The sequence below is a fragment of the Pleurotus ostreatus genome, assembly GCF_014466165.1.
Source record: "Pleurotus ostreatus strain PC9 chromosome Unknown scaffold_8, whole genome shotgun sequence".
Lineage (NCBI taxonomy): Eukaryota > Fungi > Basidiomycota > Agaricomycetes > Agaricales > Pleurotaceae > Pleurotus > Pleurotus ostreatus.
In genome coordinates, this window is record NW_023503163.1 from 976599 (window position 1) to 990913 (window position 14315).

General features: G+C 50.3%; 6 protein-coding genes across 6 annotated transcripts; 3 read left to right on the forward strand and 3 right to left on the reverse strand.

Annotated features, from left to right (window-relative positions):
* Positions 1-1817: 1817 nt before the first annotated feature.
* MDE1 (Methylthioribulose-1-phosphate dehydratase) lies at positions 1818-2836 on the forward strand (the record flags this gene model as incomplete). The annotated part of the gene is made up of 6 exons (XM_036780142.1): positions 1818-1862; positions 1926-2014; positions 2069-2351; positions 2408-2591; positions 2652-2686; positions 2744-2836. The coding sequence occupies 6 exons, from the start codon at positions 1818-1820 to the stop codon at positions 2834-2836; spliced, it is 729 nt and encodes a 242-aa protein (XP_036627525.1).
* Positions 2837-3020: 184 nt separating this feature from the next.
* On the forward strand, positions 3021-4416 carry PC9H_010650 (uncharacterized protein; the record flags this gene model as incomplete). Its single annotated transcript, XM_036780143.1, has 3 exons — positions 3021-3196; positions 3246-3549; positions 3601-4416. 3 exons carry the CDS (start codon positions 3021-3023, stop codon positions 4414-4416), a joined length of 1296 nt encoding a protein of 431 aa, XP_036627526.1.
* A 2687-nt stretch (positions 4417-7103) lies between these two features.
* AVL9 (late secretory pathway protein avl9) lies at positions 7104-10231 on the reverse strand (the record flags this gene model as incomplete). Its single annotated transcript, XM_036780144.1, has 15 exons — positions 7104-7818; positions 7868-7988; positions 8040-8136; positions 8193-8226; positions 8283-8431; positions 8498-8766; positions 8815-8884; positions 8934-9003; positions 9056-9065; positions 9123-9214; positions 9272-9313; positions 9363-9479; positions 9532-9602; positions 9655-9753; positions 9803-10231. The coding sequence occupies 15 exons, from the start codon at positions 10229-10231 to the stop codon at positions 7104-7106; spliced, it is 2385 nt and encodes a 794-aa protein (XP_036627527.1).
* Positions 10232-10418: 187 nt separating this feature from the next.
* On the forward strand, positions 10419-11412 carry PC9H_010652 (uncharacterized protein; the record flags this gene model as incomplete). The annotated part of the gene is made up of 7 exons (XM_036780145.1): positions 10419-10562; positions 10609-10706; positions 10757-10908; positions 10967-11033; positions 11082-11097; positions 11150-11303; positions 11351-11412. The coding sequence occupies 7 exons, from the start codon at positions 10419-10421 to the stop codon at positions 11410-11412; spliced, it is 693 nt and encodes a 230-aa protein (XP_036627528.1).
* Positions 11413-11758: 346 nt separating this feature from the next.
* On the reverse strand, positions 11759-12955 carry PC9H_010653 (uncharacterized protein; the record flags this gene model as incomplete). The annotated part of the gene is made up of 3 exons (XM_036780146.1): positions 11759-12348; positions 12404-12584; positions 12638-12955. The coding sequence occupies 3 exons, from the start codon at positions 12953-12955 to the stop codon at positions 11759-11761; spliced, it is 1089 nt and encodes a 362-aa protein (XP_036627529.1).
* Positions 12956-13421: 466 nt separating this feature from the next.
* On the reverse strand, positions 13422-14116 carry PC9H_010654 (uncharacterized protein; the record flags this gene model as incomplete). Its single annotated transcript, XM_036780147.1, has 2 exons — positions 13422-13747; positions 13798-14116. 2 exons carry the CDS (start codon positions 14114-14116, stop codon positions 13422-13424), a joined length of 645 nt encoding a protein of 214 aa, XP_036627530.1.
* Between the last annotated feature and the right edge of the window lie 199 nt (positions 14117-14315).

Here is a 14315-nt window from a genome sequence, read left to right on the forward strand (position 1 = left end):
ACAATTGGTGATAGATTAGTACAAGTGCACAATGCAAACCAAATGCAAACCGAACATTTGACGGCGCGCGGGAACGTTTTACATAAGCGTCGGTATCGGTCATGTTTGTAGGCCACCGCCGGACAAAAACAAGCTGAGCTTTCGCCGAAATCAGCTCTATGCATGGCACGTTACATTTGAAGGTGTGTGACACATTTTCCTTTGCAGGTTTTCAGAACAGCTTCCGTTGGGGTTTCGGAGTACTGGATCGTGCTTTCGGAACTAGTGCTTGTGCTTTCGGAACGGGGTTTTACGCTTCGGAGGTCGTGCTTTCGGAATGGATCCGTGCCTTCGGAGCGGAGGTAGATTTTCGGCCCAGTATGGCATACCATGAGCCATATATTCCCGAAATTCACAACTCAATTGGGAACACAAGTACTCACGGGCGGGCAACCTGAGGCGGCCTAACAGATAAGTCCGGGTGAGCAAACCGGCAGGATGAATTTCAAGAATATTCGCATTCATGGGCTAGTTCCCTCTTGGTAGATATCCTGAGCTAGATTTTCATGGATGATGGTCCGTGGAATATTCATATTGTCATCTCTCATCCCCGTTGTTGTGGCTGGTGGTAAGTGATTTCCAATGAGAAAAATAATCAGGATATGCGCGCGCAGCCACCTGTACGATGTGCACGCGCTCCAAAATCAATCAATGCCATGCTGCCTCGAGGCGGCTCGCAGTTCGCCTCATTTATCAAGAGTCGACGGTTTATAGGAGCTCAGGGGGCACGTCGGCTTATACCGAAAGCCCAAACCCGAAAGCACAAACATATACGCCGAAGGTAAAGCCACTGTGCACTATTCCGGAACCACAAGATCTGTTCGTTTATACTTTCTTGTTCGGCTACACACTCAGGCAGGTCTCCCAAGTACCTAAGTTTTTTGTCCGCTCAGGTCCTTCATAGTCATGTGTGGGACAGAGCTCAACGTCTTCAGCTGAGGCCTGGGGTTCAGCTTAGGGAGATTCAAGTGTGTCGAAGTGGTGATCTCAACGCTGACTGGAGCGGGTTTGACGCGCAGAAGATGAGGTTGGAGATGCTGCAAAGGCTGCTGGCGTCGAGTTTTTCGTGTCATTAGAGTTTGGCATGTCTAGTAAAGGCGCCACGGAAGGCCCACTTGCCCTCAAAAATGGCCTTCGTAGGTGAAGTTACACTCATAATTAGCCTGTACGTTTGGGATTGACGGACGTTCGCTTCGTACATCACCTCGAATCTATCGGGCTGCCATACACTCGGTCTTCGTAAGTACACTCAGTAGAGTGCTACCTAATTAAATAAGAGACATAGCTAGAGGGGATGCGATCATTCCGTTCACTGCTGAAGATGATATTGCTGGTCCGTCCCCATTTCTTCGTCTCCCGCCTTTGGCTGATTTCTCCTTGCTAGGGTTCATTGTGCATTTCCTGCTACCCTTGAAAACAAGGATCTACGAGTCCAGGGAGATCGGCTCACTTTCGATGATCTTGCCGTGCTTCTCAAGACAGAGTTGGTCCAGGTCGAGGTAATGCCCGGATCGGATAGCGAGCTGAAGGGGATGCTACGTAAGGTAATCGGTACTTGGAAGTGCTGGCTGGGGTATCGCAGTTGGGAAGGAGTTAGATGGAGGGCGGGAGCCTCAAATAAGTTATGAGAAGGGCATCCTGTTGGGCATCTGTTAGAACAAGATTTAGACGATCGCAATTTGAGGCTAGATCAGGATATGATGACGCGATAAGACGCATTCGCATGAAAATCAACAGATCCCAAGTGCAAGTACTTTGTAGCGTTCGACCTCACAATCATGTCCGAAGCTGATAGCCTTGTTATCTCGCAGGATCCTTCGCATGTCAGACATCATGCTCTTGCCATAACCTACGAGAATCAGCACTAACAGCACTACCGCTTTCAGCCTGCCAACTTGATACCGGAACTGTGTAGACTATTCTACAACATCGGTTGGGTAACGGGAACTGGAGGTGGCATTTGCATACGTGACAAGTAGGTCCCTGCATACTGGCTGAGCGTTCCAGCACCCACGCCATATCCATTTAGTGACAAAGTATATATCGCTCCATCGGGCGTGCAAAAAGAACGTATAGAGCCGACGCACATCTTCGTGTTGCCATACCCTCAAGTACAATCACCGTCGCCGCACACCGATCGTGTCTTTCTGCGTCGACCAGCCTTGGACTTGAAGGAGTCCGCTTGCACGCCACTATTCTGGAATTCCTTCGATTTGAGGAATGCAGGAAGTTGCATCCATACTCATTCTCAGCATGCGGTGATGGCCACCTTGCTATGGCAGGGGCCAGTCTTCACGATATCTCATCAGGAGGTACGTCCTAAATGTCCAATCCATTGATCTCGAACGACGATGCTACGATGGCATAGATGATTAAAGGGGTGAGGATAGGTGGCGTCGGAAAGGCACTCTCGTATCTTGATACTCTCGTGATTCCTATCATCGAGAATACTCCGAATGAAGAGGATTTAAAGGATAGCATGGCCGCTGCCATGGAGGAATATCCCGATGCAGCAGGTGTACTCGTCCGTCGCCATGGCGTGTATGTATGGGGTGAGCACTATATCCTACTATGCGGGGTTACCCTTCACTCATCGAAATTTCTACCATTAGGCCTGGATTGGCAAAAGGCCAAAACTCAGACAGAAGTGCGTCTTTCACTGGGCCTGCGAAAGACTGTTTTCCTTATGCTTTATTCCTGCTAGTGCCTTGATTATTTGTTTGAGATTGGAGTCAAGATGAAGCTAGCTGGTCTACCTACCATTCTGGAAAGGCAGAAAGGAAACCAAGCAACTTAATATCTAATATCGTGCACGTAGTTATCCTTTAGGACAGTAACAACACTTGGCTTCAGCCGTCAACCCCTGTCAGCCCCTGTCTATTGTGTGACAAAGGTAGGTGTGCTCTGTGTCCGCGTGACGCGTCAAGCTTCAAGGTTCTTCACCAACTGCCACCACAACCTAATCTTCAACGACTGCTAAAATGTCAGCCCCCGAGCAGCGACTTCTTCGACAAATGTGTAGCAGGGCAGAGACAAGTGCTCAGGCAGCTGCCTTGATACAGCGCGCCCGACTTCAGACAACCCCTGGTTCTGGTCATACGCTAGGATCACTGAGCAGCGGTCTACCTGCTATCTGCGCTTATATCGCATCCACTCGGTATGTACATTTGACGGAGTGCTGAAATCATAGACGAACGATACTTTAGGCTGAACAATGGGGATGTCACGAAGCAGGACGCTCAGCTTGCCTCTTGCCTTCAACCAAGCGACTTCGAGAAAGCGCTTGGTATCATCGAATCCGCCATTGGTGCACCCAGGCCGTTGAAAAATACGAGGAACTCCACTGGGATCACCTACGAAAGTCTTTTCCGAGTGTACAGTATCTCGGAGTCTCCAACAATGCTTCGCATCATGCACAAGGTTGAGCAGATCGTTATAAAGTACGCGCCTGATACCTCAAGGCGAGTGATTATTTGCACCATCTTCTTCTGGACATGTAAAGTACTTAAAGTGAGGATGATTTCCTTGTCATACTGTGTCTGCGAAATGACCTCTACGTAGATCTCGAGTTTCACCATCCAATCGGCTGAATTCCTGGAAAAGAATGAGATCGACTATGACAGCTATGCCTATATAATCAACATCCTCAAAACAAGATGCAGAGACCTGAAAGCCGATCTCGAAGACGAGTGGGCAGCGATGCAAAGACTCCAGGCCAGCTCATCTAGATCCCCAGCCAAGCCGACACAAGTTTCGTTGTCTCCGACGAAATCCCCGTCGAAGAAGAAAGCTCTCCGAGAGCTCCCATCGAGAGACACCAAGAAACACGAAGTAGCCCTCTTTCCAGCCGCAGAAACCGTTGCGCCATCCACTCCCACTTCACCAGCGAAGCGGAGGAAATTGGACCCTCCCGTTCGGTCTGAAACCGCCGCTGAGCCATCCGCCTCTGACGTGCCCGTCGACCCACCCACGCCATCCACTCGATCAATTACGATTCGCCGACAGCCAGCTATTGCACCTCCGCCAGCTACTACATCACAAGATGTTGTCACAATCTCGACACCCCGTCGCCAGCGGTCGTACGTATCGGTCTCCCCATCGAAAAAGTCTCGTGGTAAGGAGCCAGAAGTCGACGTCGTAGACACTTCTGCGATGGATGTTGATGAAGACGCGGAATCCTCTTCACCCAGCGACGATGGCAACGTTTTGGTATCACGTAGATTCCGACCCGTCTTCTTGGATCATAAACAATGGTACCGGCGAGATCCCCGTATGGCTCGTATTTGGCGAACCGCTGAAGCGCACAAAGAAGCCATGACAAAACTCTATGGGCACCCTTTCGAGGAATATAGGCCCCAGGCTGCCCTCTCTCCCTGATGCCGCCGTTGTGTAAAGTATTTCACCCTTCTTCAGGACCCTTGAGGGCCAACCCGTAGTCTTACTTCGTTATCACTTTGCCTCGTATGCACACTGAATTACAGAACCCCATTGATGAGGGCCATACCTCTGTACAAGTTCCTGCGATTAGAGTCCTTGTGAATGCCATCTCACCCAATGAAGCTACCGCCATTCAACGGCCGGAAGCACGGTACACTCCGTCATGACGCTTAATGCTCGCGATGCGAACCCATACGTTGTACTTAGCTTGGATGTTCTACATAACTATCATCTTTGAGCATCTCCAGCTAACGTCTCCGTCTACGCTATCCTTCATCGTTCCGACGATGAAGCCTTGGATGACTTGGGAGTACGCAAACCTTTTCTGTCTTGTTTCTTTCTAGATAGCGAAATGTTCGGTGACGAAATCATGTTCGCCAACATCCTTCTCTACCGCGGAAGCATAGTGAAACTCAATCGCTCATGTTTAGGTGGAAAGGGGCCTCCTGTTTGCTTTCTGGACCCCAGTGGTGTACAGTGGGTGGAAGAAACCAAAGGAAAGGGCTCGAGTGTTGTGAGGGGATCCAGTGCTCATTTTATAAACTGACGGCCGCCTGATGAAAGGTGTTTGGCGCACTCAGTACTCACCCCATCTGAGCAGGCGTAACGGTACACCCTGCTCAGTTGCATCAGCTCTGTGGTTCAGGTCGCGTCCGGACGTCAGTTTGTTGTGGACAAATCTGGGTCGGCGGTTGGTCCTGTTAGGAGCTTTAGGGGCGAGGTCGACCGTGCAAGGTGAAGCTGTTTATTTTCCTTATCAAGCTTGAGTCTCTCGAAACTGATTTCTTATGACGGCCGCGCACTAGCCGACCTGCATATATGGAGACACCTACAAGGGAAGTATCATTGACGGGTCCGCCGCAATTCATGTTGGTTGATATATACTACCACGTTCTTCCCACGTGAGGCATTGATGCTTGACAGGAGCGAGTCGACACTTGCTGTTGGCCGGAGTAGCAGTATTAATGATGCGTATTCGACACTAGCCCCGCCGCATTCTTTCGAGCGAGCTGTGAGTGAGTCAACGGTCTGTTTGGTTCTTGCCAATTCTCATCGCAATTTTCCATGACAAAAGTTGTACTACTGCCATTTCTGGTGATCAGCTCAACACTTGCAACACTAGCACTCACCTTGGGCATAGAACTAGGTCCCGATTATATGAATATGATCAAGTAGAATATATGCAGATTACACATGCTGCTCGATAGGCCGCCCTGCAACACACCACGTGAGGAATGTCTGTTGTGTATTCCTTGTTTCCCTTAACTGTACGGCGACCTTTCAGCTTCGTGTAACCACCAGGTCGTGCCCTCAATGCACTTGCAGCATCAAGAACTGAATGCCCTCCCTGGGGCCTCTCCTGGGCCTAAATCACTGGGCCTACTGTACCGCAGCTCCGGGATCACTACGGTCAACATCAACGAGCCCCTCAACGTTACATATGTGGGCAGTGGAGATACCTACAACGGGAACATCAATGACGGAATTGTAGGTGGTCGTCGCAACCGGAATACATGTAAGTAGCGACCCCTCTTGAGATCTGGGCCTCTTACTCATGTCTGAATGGATAGCCAATTCACGCCCTTATTATTCTCGATAGAAGCAGCGACACTTGCGGTGGGAATGGCCGGAGTAGAGGCGCTGATGATGGTTCTTCGACGCTAGTAGGCTCCTGCACATCCGTGGTTGCGCACGATGGCCTTGTATTAGCAATGGCTTGTGGACAGCTACTAAGGTGCATGCCTTAAGCTCGTCCGCCCGAGGTTTCGTTGTATGCCAAGAGCATTTTCTTATCAACGTCTTTATACTCCCAATCCTGCGTTTAAGCCCCTCTGAGAGCAGGTCAGGAAAGCAGCTCCTAGTATTCCTACCGCACTCAAATGATAGTGATCCTTGGCCACACAGCAGCCTGGAGTACCACAGCTCATCTGCATCTTACCCCCCTGTAATTGTTGAACTCCGCGAAGACAGGGTGAGGTTTCTATCTCAGGACCGCCGCGTAGTGTTACCGCCAGCATACAGTGCTCAGCCATAGATCGAGTTAGTCGAGTTTGAGTTTGGAGATATGCGTATGTGTGGGAGCTTCTTGGTTCAGCGATGTACATCGAACGTTTGAGTATTGCACTCCTACGACGACTATGTTAGATAATGGTAGTCACCTACACAATTCAAGACTAGGGAAACGTAGGCGGCGAACGTCGGATGCTCAACGCCAGCACTTAATACTGCTATCCCGCCTGCAAGTGTTGTCAATTCCCTGTGGTTGCAAAATTGAGCACAGAAACATGACCAGGCCGCGAGCAACCGTTGCCCCAACTATTCAGGTAGGGCAACAATGCGCCTTTAACGACGATAGTATTCGCTTGAGGGGCACCGCCGTGGCAATGGAGAATGCACCTTTATCTTAGCATAGTAGTCGGAATACTCCATATTGGATATTACTCGTGGCTAGTATGATATGGAAAGAAGCTGGACATGGTGGTTAAGAGCGAGAGGACAGTAAACTCCGATCAACAGAGTGATACTGACCTATGGATATGGATGCGTAATCGTAAGGAGTGTATTTCATTCGATGTCTATAATGCAAGCAACAAAGCGGTGAATGCTAGTGGATTTATGAAGGGCGATCATGATGCGAGGCCAATGCCATCGGGTGACTGGATATCAGGTACCGGCGAGAGGGTAGGTTCAAACGTATTGTGCGGATTGGGAGGAGAGAGTATGGGTTTTGTGGGTTGAGTTACAGGGAGAGGTGGAAGAGGCGGAGGTGGCGATGAAGACTGAGGTAGGGAGTCGCGTCGTGTGGGATACGTAACTTCGGGAGGTGAGGTCGGCGCTGGTGCAGGCGCTGGTGCAGGCTCGGTAGGAGCCCGGGCAAAGGAAAACCTCGAAGTCCTCGACGAGATGAACGAGCCGAGCCCGGATCCCCAAGACGCGAACGATGCTCGAGGGGCATTCGGATCCGATTGTGTACTCGATGCCGAATTCTGACTTGACTGGGAGTTCGTCGAAGCATTGGAAGCCCGTTTCGCCATAGTCGGAGGTCTCGGGGTGGCTTCAGGTGACTGTATCTCCTCAGCCGCCTTAGGTACGTCAATAGATGCGCTTGCGCGAGGCTGTTTGGATTCATCGACAAGTGATGTAGAGCTCGGACTGCCCTGTTGCCATCGTCCGCGGACACCTTCCACGGCTTTGAAGAAACCCGTTGACCCAGCAACGAAAGTTCGAGCCACAGCGTCGCGGGCGGGCGCTAGCTGCTGGTCGAGTTTGAGATCCTGAATGCCTTCTTGAAGACGTAGACCTAGGTCTGACACCACCGTCGGCTTCTCGTTGCATGGATGTCTGTGACGGTTTGTAAGCGTGACGAGGTGAATTTTGGGACAAGACGCACCTGGGCTCTATGATATCGAATAACATAGGATCCGTGACTCTATCCCACACTTCGAAAGCATTAGTCTTCTTGAATTCGGATATCCACAGCGGATTGAAATCATCAGTAGCCTTTGGATCGCCTATCAAATAAATCAACATGGAACGAGTCCGCCAAATGGTAAATATCATACCAATGCCGCCCGTTATAATGACTCCATTGCCCTCTCCTTTAGCCATGAAGTCGCCATATCGAACAGACGACAGAGCGGCGGAAATATACTCCTCGAACTAAAGAAAGATGAGATCAGCGGAGGAGGAAACACGACTTGAACTGGTTGACTTACCTTGCTCCGCAAGTAATCGTCGCTGCCTTTGAATCTAGTCATCGTCAGCGATCATCAGAGCGGACCTGCTGAATTTGCGGAAATACGCACCGTATGCTGGCAGGTTTATTAGGGTCTCCATCGTCCCAACCCTCATTAACATCCTTCACAATTGAATCCATCCACTTGCGGTCAGCCGCCGTCAAGGAAACAGCCCGCTCCAAGTTCGGATTCCTGAATTCAAATATCCCCGTTTCCGTCTAAGCACACAAAACATACCGTCAGCAAACCCGACGCAGGAGAGGATATCCGATGAGACCGCTGACATTAACAAGGAGATCGACCTCCTTCTGTTGAGTAACGATGGAATTAGTTGATCCACAAAGCCAACTCTTGGTCTCTCTCAACATGTCCAACTGCTGTAGCGGAAGATACGGCTGGAAAATCGCGTCTTTACCAAAAAGATCGAGCGGTAAACCCATATATGCCATCATGCTCTTGTGATCAGAAGTCTTCAGTGAGTTGGGTCTTGTCAATGTTGGTGCGCGATCGGCTAAAGGTGGCGAACCACAGTCGTCGAGAGTCTGTAGTAGGCCTTCGAAGATGTCAATTGCTATATCTTCAGACTCACGCTAAGGCTTACCTGGGAATAGAGCAACGAGTGAGTATTGATAGGTGCATAACCTTTCAACTGGATGGCCATAGAACATGACCTGATGATAATGAGGAGCCAATACACTCAAAAGCGATGTGATGCCTTACTCGTGACTGAAGCATCAACGCTTTGACGAGGATGAGAACCTTCTGTCGAAATGTCCTTACCAGTTCCCGTCTAGAGGAAGGTTTAGCCAGCATGAACACACCGACAATGGTATGCAGCCTACAGGTTGGTACCTAGTCACAATTTTCGAGTGAGTCAACGTCGTCCTGATATTGAGAGGATCGTAGTACCTATATAGAACCCGCTCTCCGTCAACTGTGACCGTAGCGGCGCCTCGAGGGAAGAATGGAAGTCGTCCAATATGTCCGTCTGACTGAAATCTCTGCAATGCTGAGTTCAATGAAGGATAAATGGTAAAGTAAACCGAGTTGAGTTATACCTCTGAGCAAACAGAGCTGACGTGATTACACCCAGTTTATCCCTGCAATCTCCATAAGCAAAGGCCTGGACACGGACACGCGTGTGCCTACCGAATGGGCCCGAACACGGGTTTGGAAGCGAGAACAACGACAGCTTTCTGGACAGTTGAGCGCGTGACATCCGGGGTCTTCACTAGCAACGCAGACGCAGCAATTTGCTGGTTACATCTATTGACACGGTCATAAATCGGCTGTTCGTGTAAAGAACAAAACGACGCACGAAATGCCGAAAACAGTCGTTGGCTTTCTGCCTGACGGGACCAGGTGAAAGTAGGAGTAGTCCTCGGCACTCTAGCAGGGGAAGGTCATCGACGGCCCTAGGGTCCAAAGAAATAAGACAAACCAAATGGGCACCATCTGGCAACGCTAGGAAAGGAAGTATCTTCACTACTTCTTCGTCCTCAAATATCTCTCCCTTGAACCATTCGATTCTGGGACCAACCTTTGACAATCCGAATTAGATTGATTGGAAGACAAGACGGTAGACGCACCAGATGATTGAAATCAACAAGGGCAACTCCCAGAACCAACGGCGCTGACAAGTTCATAAGCAAGGACTCTGGCCTAGCCTTCCGTGAAGACGTCGAAGCAATGGAGTCTGTGTCTCCGGGGAGCGAAGGAGGGTACGTGGGGAGCGCGGAGGTGTCGTCGTAAATCGAAGGCGCCACGGATGTAGAAGGGCTCTCCCGACGATTGTACAAGCTCAGATCATCGGCTTCTGAGCTGAGGTCCGTGTCCAGCGTGTGCGGCTCGGATGCCCGTTTCGTAGATGTGCTAGATGGAAAAGATGTAGACTGTCGAGGGGAATGTGCGGGCGACGACAGGGAAATGGAGCGTTGGGACGCCGTATCTGCATCGGAGTCGTCGAAGGCGCTCGTCTCGGTACGATGAGGAGGAGGTGCCTGGAGAGAGAAGGACATGGTTGAGTTGATGAGTTCTGAACGCGAGCGAGCAAGGAGCTGATACAAATTGAGCACAGTAATTCACGTGACCTCAAATGCTTTACTGATTACCTCCGTGGTACGGGTCTAACACCGCTTCCGAAAGGTGTGGCTCTGGCGTGATGGCGGCTGGCATGCAACCTTAACAACCACCACCACCACCACCATGATGATTCGACTATGGCTCTTGTTCTGCTGGATTATCTCTGTGCTCGCCTCGCCAGTCCAGCAACCACTTGAAGGACCACAGGGCGACCACAATATCAATGGATGGATAGATCCCAGGCTGAACGGCGGCCGCTTCCTAGATGTAAGCCATTTGAAGCGTTGATCTAACTAGTTATGAAACTCCGTAGTTCACAACCAAGAGATATGGCGAACCACTGAATGTCATCATTTCATCGCATTCCGACCCCTTCATTCTCACCGAGGACGGATTCCAGAGTTATTCCAAGTGAGTTTCATCATCATCACTTGCGCAGCGCTGTTCTTATTTCGTTTCAGGTCCATCGGCTTTTCTAGAGAGTGTTTGGGGCTTCATTATGGCAATATCCATGACGCCGATTTGGGCGACGGTGACGGCAGGAAGCCAGAGCAGTTCCTTGCTCGCCAGCACTACTTTCCTGTCTTTGGGACTTGCTGGGAGAGCTTAGCAGGTCCGTGCTCATGATCAACCGCGCCCAATCAATCCCGTCTAAAACACGGACCGCACAGGGGGGCACCACTTTAGAGCCTGGAAGCAGAACGGGACAATGGCAAACTCGGGGGCGTGGTTTCTAGGGTATGTGTGCATCTACCGATACTCGCTATGTCACTGACGTAATTCTAGGGTCTCCAAGGAAGAGGTAACTATTCTGAGTGGTTTGTGGGAGTTGTGAAATTAACGACATCTCTTAGAACTCTAGGAAGCATCACGATATCGTGCCGAACGGATATAACCTAGGCCGTGACTGGTTGGTGAACAAGGCTGTGTCCGGAAGTAGCTGGAAAGGTATCTGGTGGAAAGCCCATGTCGAATGGCGCCATGGACTGCTAGAAGAAGGGAAGAAAGGTATGTCAAACACCGACCGACCTCACACATGCTGAATTGCGTGACAGGAGTCAACCATGGAATCCCTCAAGATGGGCGTGTCGCCATCTTGACTATCCTTCGCGAATGAATGCAGGCTGCTTTCCAACGTTGTCTCTGTCACCTTTACGACCCTCATGATGATCATCAAGGACCCAATATGCATTATCTACTGTATACTATTTTGTATTTATGAATAGAGTTACCTCGCATGCGAAGGCAGCGAGGTGTATTATCCTGCATGGCTTTGTGGCTGTCCTGTCGCATTTCGGTATGACAGAACCGCTCAAATGGGGTAATCCAGGCCATGTAACGGCAGCTGCACCTGCACCATTGCTTCTTCCCTCGAATAGGGCATCAAACCACCACGGCATACAGTGTAAGACGAGTACAGTGCTTCATAGAATACAGCTCGAGAAAGAGGAAGAAAAAAGAACCTAAGTTACAACCTGAGCCCTTATACAGACCCTTCGATGTTCGTCCCAGTCCAATCTCTGGTGCTCAACAGAACAATATTTCACAAGTTTGCACTTGCTGCAAACAAACCCTAAGAACCGGCCGTCTCCCTCCCCCTCATGACCGCCACTGATCGAAGTTCTATCCTCACTGCTGCTCACAGACCCCTCAGTCCCTGAGATCGAACTTGAGGCCGACTCCTCGCTAAAGCATACATCACAGTCGATCCAATTGCAAAGTTCTCGTACTTTGATTCGCTTGCCGTACTTTCCCCCTCGTTTGATATGAAGGACGGATGCACTGTCTACGCCACGGCGGGGGAATCGTATCATTTCGCAGTCATCGGTGCAGCAGGGGTTCGGACATCCAGACGGAAAGTCGTGGTAGATATCTGCTTCCGGGACGAAGAGATCGTGGGTAAACAGGATCTGAGAGTAGGAAGTCGTCTGGTGGGAGAAGAGAATGATGAATCGAGGTCGTTTTTCGAATAGGATTGCACGGAGGGTGAGATCGATTTGAGGAAAACAAGGAGTTCTCCTCTGTCGCACGAGGGTATGGCATAAACGCATGTCTGCATCATAGTACGATGTAAGGAAAGCTAACACATGGAGAAGAATGCTCCGTACGCTCATGGCGAATCTGGTTCTCCATCTGCGGCTTGCAGGTGCGACCAAAGGAATGTCGACAGACGAGTTTGAAATACTCGGTCACATCGTCCATTTCCTGCCGCTTGAGATCTGTCACTATGATGTATATCTCATCGCAGCCCACGTCGTGCATCCCTCTGAGGATCATAAGCTCCGGCAGCTGAGTGGGCCGTAGTGAGACTCGGACGACACAGATATATGCGTGATGCGCACCATAGTAAAAACGACCGGCATCATCGACAGCTTCCGATCTTGCATAGAGCGATGGTGATAGACATGTGTGGTCCACGTGCGGTCGAGTGGAATCAACCTCCTGGTATCGACGGTGCGGCAAAAGATGTTCTCGGGTACGAACTCGCCTTTATTCCAGAGCAGCATTTGCTTCATATGCGAATGGGCACACTTTCGTTCTCTGATGCCCTGAAACCAGTCGAAATACGCATCGTGCCCGTTTCCGCGATGCTCAAGCCATTTGTCGATGAGCATATCCGTCGCGTCGCTATCCAAAGTCTTTTTGACGAGCTCACTCATCGAGAGCGACGGCGGGGTGAATATTGAGTAATGGCGTTGTCTGCGAGGCATTTTGATTGCGGATATGTGATGGTGAGCTGAAGAAAGCGATTTCTCAAAGGAGGTCTCAGAGCCCGTGGTAGTGCTGAATGAAGGACATCAATCACAATTAGGGCAAGACCCTGTAGACCACGCGACCACACCTGCCCTGAAGTTCCGTAATCGTATCAGCGATTAGCGTGGCACTGCGATATTCTGGCGATATTCTACGACACTACGGTTACAGAAACTTTAAAATTCGATTAATTTTGATTAGGATGCTTGTGCTATACGATACGACACGATATATTTCCTTCGGCATTCGACGACTACCATCGACTACGTGTATCTAATGTGGCTCCATTGGGCGTTCTGGGAATGCGTCTCGCTGGACCGACAGCCGCAGGCGCACTTGCACGCAAGCCCATTATCTGCAGTAACAGCTGAGTCATATTCGCTGGTTGAGTTGAATCTTCTTACCAATGACAAGGCGAAGGGGACGCTCTTCGGTAGCACCAAAGCCCTCCGCAAACACCTCAGGGAACGAGCTACCCTCCGAAAGCCTCTTGCCGCAGCTGCCTTCCCAATGGACTAGGCTGCGGAACTTCGCTGGAAGATATCCTTGCCTGAAAATATGGTTGGTGACGTGGGCGAGCTTTTCGAAGGGCGCCCCGTTGACTTGCGCTGCGTCGAACTTGATGCGCTGAGCAACGACGTGTCCCGTTGGACTGTTCACATAGTTGTAGGTGAACCACAAAGCGGGAGGCATGTCCGCTACACCCTTGCTCAGTATACTGTTCCTCTCGACATCAACCAAAACACACCAATGACTAGGCGAAGGGCACTATCTTGACACTTGCCGACGCCCTGCTTGAACAACTCCTCGATGGCTAAGCTCGACTTGACACGACTTCCATCCCGACGTTCCCACCAAGTGGAGGTTCTATATTTATTATCGACGAATCCCTGCTGGAAAACGTGATCGAGAAGGCTCTCTAAGTCGGTCAGCTTCTGATTCTTGAATTCTAGCTCGATGAGTTGTGCAGTGGATGGGCGGTTGCACCTAGATATTTGGTGGTAGGTCAGCCAGAACTCCTTGGGGCAGTGAGGGACGTGTAGCTCTGGGTGAGGGAGAGGGGACATGTTAACGAGCGACGAGGAATTAAATGATTGTGGAGAATCTCAACAGAAGGGGCTTCTTGTTCACCTCTGAGACCAATGCGCAGCGCTCAGTATTCAGTGCGTATTTATACGTCTCTGTAGGGTGAGAATATGTGAAAGGCTTCTTCCTGGACGCGTCGGGACGGAGACAGGGTCATATTTATTATTAATTCACGGTGTT